Raw genomic sequence first — 5,056 nt, 5'->3', positions numbered from 1 at the left:
GGTGCCTGGGTGGCTCAGTGGGTTAAAGCCTCTGCCTTCGGCTCAGGTCATGATCCCAGAGTCCTGGGATCGAGCCCCGCATCGGGCTCTCTGCTCAGACGGGGAGCCTGCTTCCTCCTCTCTCTCTGCCGCTTCTCTGCCTACTTGTGATCTCTGTCAAATAAATAAATAAATCTTTAAATAAATAAATAAATAAATAAAACCTGTAAGGCCCAGAAAGGCTCCACTGGGACATGCGTCTTCCTTTACTGAACTGTGGAATTTCTAAAGAGCCCCTCGGGGTCCTTTAGTCCAGGTTCCCCACCACCTGGGAACTCCTGCAACATTCTCCGGGGACAAGAGCCCTTCCGGTGACGGGACGCTCGCTCTTAGGTTTCTTCTGTACTTGGAGAAAAGTCCTCCACCCTCGAACTTTCTCGGTTCCGTTTGGACCTTTAGAAGGAGCACTGCTGTTCAAAATAATTCAGGACTGAGCTTCTAATCAGAAGTTCCCATTTAACATCTTTCCAGGAACACGTTCTTGCCTAAAACCTTAGGTTATCAGCTTCCGGAGGGCAGACTCTGGGCTGGACAGGGGAGGGCGGGCGCCTTGTGCCGTGTGGGGCTCGCGGCAGGCACACGGGATACCCGGCCCCCGGCGTGTAAGATGTGCTGGTGGAATAAGCTTGAGTTGCTCGGCTCTTGGGGGGGCTCCCACATGGAGAAGGTTGGAGGATGTCGTCGTCTTAGCGCTGCCCGATGTCCGTGCCTCTCGTGGGCTCCGCGTGGGCTGGGTGCTTTACGGGACCTCCGTTGGTCCTCACAACAGCTCTCTGAGGGGGTAAGTAGGTAGTCTTTTTGTATCCCCATTTTACAGATAAGGCAACAGGCCACAGAGGGGCCAGGAGCCAAGCCTTCAGCCCTCTCCTCAAAGGACCAGGATGGGTGGCCGCTGGCTTGAAGGCAGCCCGTAATGAGAGGACACGTGGCCTTCCTCCACCCGTGGCACCCCACCCTCCCCGGCACACTCCTGTCGTGCTTCCGTTCGTGGGCTGTGGGTGCTACCCCCTGGCTAGGCTCTCCCGGCCCTGCTGGTGTGGGCGGCGTGGGGCCTGCTCAGTTCTGTGGATGCGTGCAAGGTGCTCGGGGGGTCCAAGAAGTCCGCCCAGTAAACTCGGCAAGAGGAAGCGGGCCGAGCTGCTGTGAATTTCTCATCTGTGAAATCTCTCCATGGGGGGGGGGCACCCGGCAGCCTTAGTCGGTAGAGAAGGGGACCCTGGATCTCAGGGTCATGAGTTCAAGCCCCATGTTGGGCATGGAGTCTACTGCATTAAAGAAAAAAAAAAAAAGAATCTCAATTTTTAATACCGTTGTGGGAATTTTCTTAGGCAAAGAACATTATTTTCGTATAGAAAGAAAGGACAGAGCGGCCTGCGGTGATGAGCCCTGACTCCTCGGATCACGCCCGTTTGGCCCAGAGTCGCCACAAGCCTCCACAGACCTGGGATCGAAGGTGGAGATGTCCCCGGGGGCAGGGGTGTGAACCAGGACTTTGGAAAGCTGAGAGGGTCCGTCCGTCTTCACTTTTGGAGAGAGCCGTCCCCTCGGTGGTTTCACTCTTCACTTGGAACCTGGCCGTGGCTGCTGGCCCCGTGTGGCAGGTCTGTGGCCAGTGACTCAGTTTACCAGCTGTCTCAGTTGGATGAAGACGGTCTGCGCACTTGCCTGTGGAATTCTGAAACCGGGGCCAGGGAAGGGGACGCCCCGGCGGGCTGCGCGGAGGAGGACTCCCCCTCCGGCCTTCCCGGGGGAGCTGGTCAAGTGCAGGTCCCTCCGGGGCCGGCCCCCGCGCTCCGGAACCTGCTGCCCTCTCGTCTGGGTTTGCAGCCTCCTTGCCTGCGGTTCGGGGAGAGCCGCCGGGTGCTCCGAGCGCCTCCCTGCACACACCCCCCCCCCCAGTCCCCCCTCGTCCCTTCGGCCCACGGCGGATCCCGTCACACCTCACGTGGGCGGAATTTCAGCTCCTCGGCTCCTCAGCCGCCGCTGATTTTCTATTGTGTGAAATCACTTGGCTTTGTGCTCCCGCTTCCTGCCGCGGGTGCGGGCGCGCGTGTCGCGAGGATGCGGGGCCGCGGGGGCCAGCGCACGTGTCCTGCCAAGTCAGCAGCTCCGCTCCCAACTCGCGCCACCGTCGGCGGCTTTAACGAAGGGGTTAACTCCGTTCCGAAAGCAATTTTGTGGGCTGATGGCTTCGGCAGGTGCGTCACTGCCTGAGTGTGAGGGAAGCGGGGGCGCAGAGACCCGAAACACAGCCGCAGGTGGAGCTTAATTAAAATGCCCGCCCCCGCGCCCCACCCCTCCACGAGACCCAAGTGCACAAAACACCGACTTCGGGGCTGCCCGAGACGAGCAGCCCCAGAGCTTCGGCCCTCAGAATGCCGCCACCTCTCTGCTTGCTGCTGCTGCTGCTGCTGTCGGGGGCCACGGCCCCGGCGGCCCTGCCCCTGGAAGGTGGCCTCGAGGGACACGACGACCAGGTGAGTAGCGCGACGGGCAGGCGAGCCCGCTTTCTGGCCGGCTCGTTCCTTGGCCTCCTCGGATCGCCCCCGTCTCCAGGGCCGAGTGTGTGTAGGACAGTCAGCAGGCAGGGCTGACCCTCGCAGTGTGCCCTTCAGCTGTCCCCGGGGCCCGGGATGTCCCCTCTTAGACCACGGGTTCTCGTTTACCTTCGGCGGTCCCAGCAACCTGCAGAGAGCTCGGACACTCAAGGGGGAGCCTCCCTGCCGGGCCATCTCCATTGCGTCATCTTTGAAACGGCCCGCATTATTCACACATGCTTCTAGAATCTTAATTTATAGGTATGGGACTCTTCTCACTGGCTCAGATTCATTGACATCATTACAGTTTCCGTCGTGAGAGTTCGTAACTTTGTAAGGTGATTTATTTTTCTCTTTTTTCCCCCCCATTTTGAAAAAGTTCCAAGAAAGAGTACATAAAGTTGGCCATTAAAAATGGATTTTTCTCTAAAATTACCAGATGAGTTTCAGACAAGTCATTTATCATCAGGTTGCTCCTAGAAGCTTTCTAAGGAATTTGAAAGAAGGGAATATCACGTCTCAATCTGATCTGTCTCAAAAAGTAATTTGTGGACATCCAGGAGTCAGACTGGGCACTTGGCGGCGGGGAAAATGATAGATTTCCTGACCTCTTCTAATGAAGGACCTCAGCCAAGATTATGGGCCAAACAAGCCATTTGTTTTCTTTGAAAATTCTTAACTTTTCCTTCTCTAATTAGAACTATTTCATTAAGGTGTTCTCTTGAGTTCTTCATTCTTTATTTTATTTTTTAACTTTCTCATCCTTTAAATGGAAATGTGATTTATTCTTCTGAAACATTTTTTTTTTTTAAGGAAGAAATTATGGATCTTTTAATGCTGGCTGAACCAGATGGTTGATTATTTTTCTTTCCTTTGTTCTCTGCTTCTTTTTGAAAGCATCTGCAGGAAGGGATGGAAATGAAGAAAAACAGCCTCTTGACTTTCCTGGCTGGGTGGTACCAGTGGGTGTCCCAGGCGGGTGCAGCTCCCTTCACAGAAGGGGGAGCCGGGGAGGCGGCCAAGCGACAGGACGTTCCGCCCCCTCAGCGGTCACTGCGGGAGAAGACACCCTGCAAGGATTTCTTCTGGAAGACCTTCTCCTCCTGCAAATAAAACTCCACCCCCCCCCCCCCGATCACTCGTGCAAAGGAGTGTAACGAACCATCTGAATAAAATGTATTAACAGCTGTGATCTTTCTTCTACTTCCCGTGTACTATGAAAAGTTTTATTTATTTATATCTTAAAATATTTTATTTTTAGGGGCACCTGGGTGACTCAGTGGGTTAAAGCCTCTGCTTTCGGCTCAGGTCATGATCCTAGGGTCCTGGGATCGAGCCCTGCATTGGGCTCCCTGCTCATCGGGGAGCCTGCTTCCTCCTCTCTCTCTGCCTGCATCTCTGCCTACTTGTGATCTCTGTCTGTCAAAAAAATAAAATAAAAATCTTAAAAAAAAATTTTTATTTTTAGTAATCGCCACACCCAACGTGAGGCTTGAACTCAGAACCCCAAGATCCAGAGTCCTGTGCTCCACTGACTGAGCCAGGAGGGCGCTCCCCAAAGTGAACATTTTTGATAAAGATTTTCATGTTTTCTGCTGTAGGGTACCCACTGGGCTTTCTTTCCACCTTCGTTATGTGCTTGGAAGGTCTTCCCTTGTCTCCCTTTGATTTAAAACGGCTAAAGGTGACATATTTAGGAATCCAGAATGACATCTTATTCAGTTTGTTTTCATAGAAATCCTCTAATTTTAAAAAATATTTCCCTCATGCTAGAAGCAAATTTTTAACATTGTGCTCAGAGGGCAAAATGATTACTTCTTGTGTTTTGGCGAAAACCAATTTAAAAACAAATGTCATGCTCTCAAGCATGATCTCCTGTTCACATACTTCTAAGAAGAGTTCCATTCAAACCTGCTCTGATAAAATACCCACGCTGGTTTTCATTAGCAACTTAATTTTAATTTGTTACAGTTCTTTCATGGATCAGAGCTTCTACATTTGTGTCTTGAAGAATGAAGTCTGTTTGTCCCAAGGCCTTATTTCAAACCAAATACACAGCAGGGCTGCCGTCTCACCTGGTTGCCTCAACTTCTAATTCCAGACTGTCAGGATCACAGGGTCCAGGCTTTGTTCCGTGACAGATGCATACATGTATTCTTAAAAAATATATATTTATTTATGTAAGACAGACAGAGCGTGCACACAAGCAGGGGGAGCGGCAGGCAGAGGGAGAAGCAGGCTCCCCGCAGAGCAGGGAGCCCGATGCGAGACTTGATCCCAGGACCCCGGGATCATGACCTGAGCCGAAGGCAGACGCTTCACCGACTGAGCTGCCCAGGCGCCCCCAGATTCATATATGTATTGATATCGTTACGTGTATAATTGTGATATTTTCCCGATCCCCAATAATTTCCACAGAAGGGACAATGAGTGATGGCTACACAGGAGGGGAGTTTCTTTTTCTATGTTATGAGGCCGAG

General features: G+C 52.5%; 1 protein-coding gene across 1 annotated transcript; it reads left to right on the top strand.

The window, feature by feature from the left end:
- The first annotated feature begins 2,348 nt into the window (after window positions 1–2,348).
- Window positions 2,349–3,777, top strand: LOC308341043 (cortistatin-like). The gene is made up of 2 exons (XM_080800674.1): window positions 2,349–2,516; window positions 3,474–3,777. The coding sequence occupies exons 1-2, from the start codon at window positions 2,415–2,417 to the stop codon at window positions 3,687–3,689; spliced, it is 318 nt and encodes a 105-aa protein (XP_080656800.1). The 5' UTR covers window positions 2,349–2,414; the 3' UTR covers window positions 3,690–3,777.
- Window positions 3,778–5,056: the final 1,279 nt, after the last annotated feature.

The sequence above is a fragment of the Martes martes genome, assembly GCF_963455335.1.
Source record: "Martes martes genome assembly, chromosome: 4".
NCBI classification, from domain to species: Eukaryota; Metazoa; Chordata; class Mammalia; order Carnivora; family Mustelidae; genus Martes; species Martes martes.
Note: the sequence above shows the minus strand (reverse complement) of the source record. Positions and strands in the feature narration are given on the sequence as shown.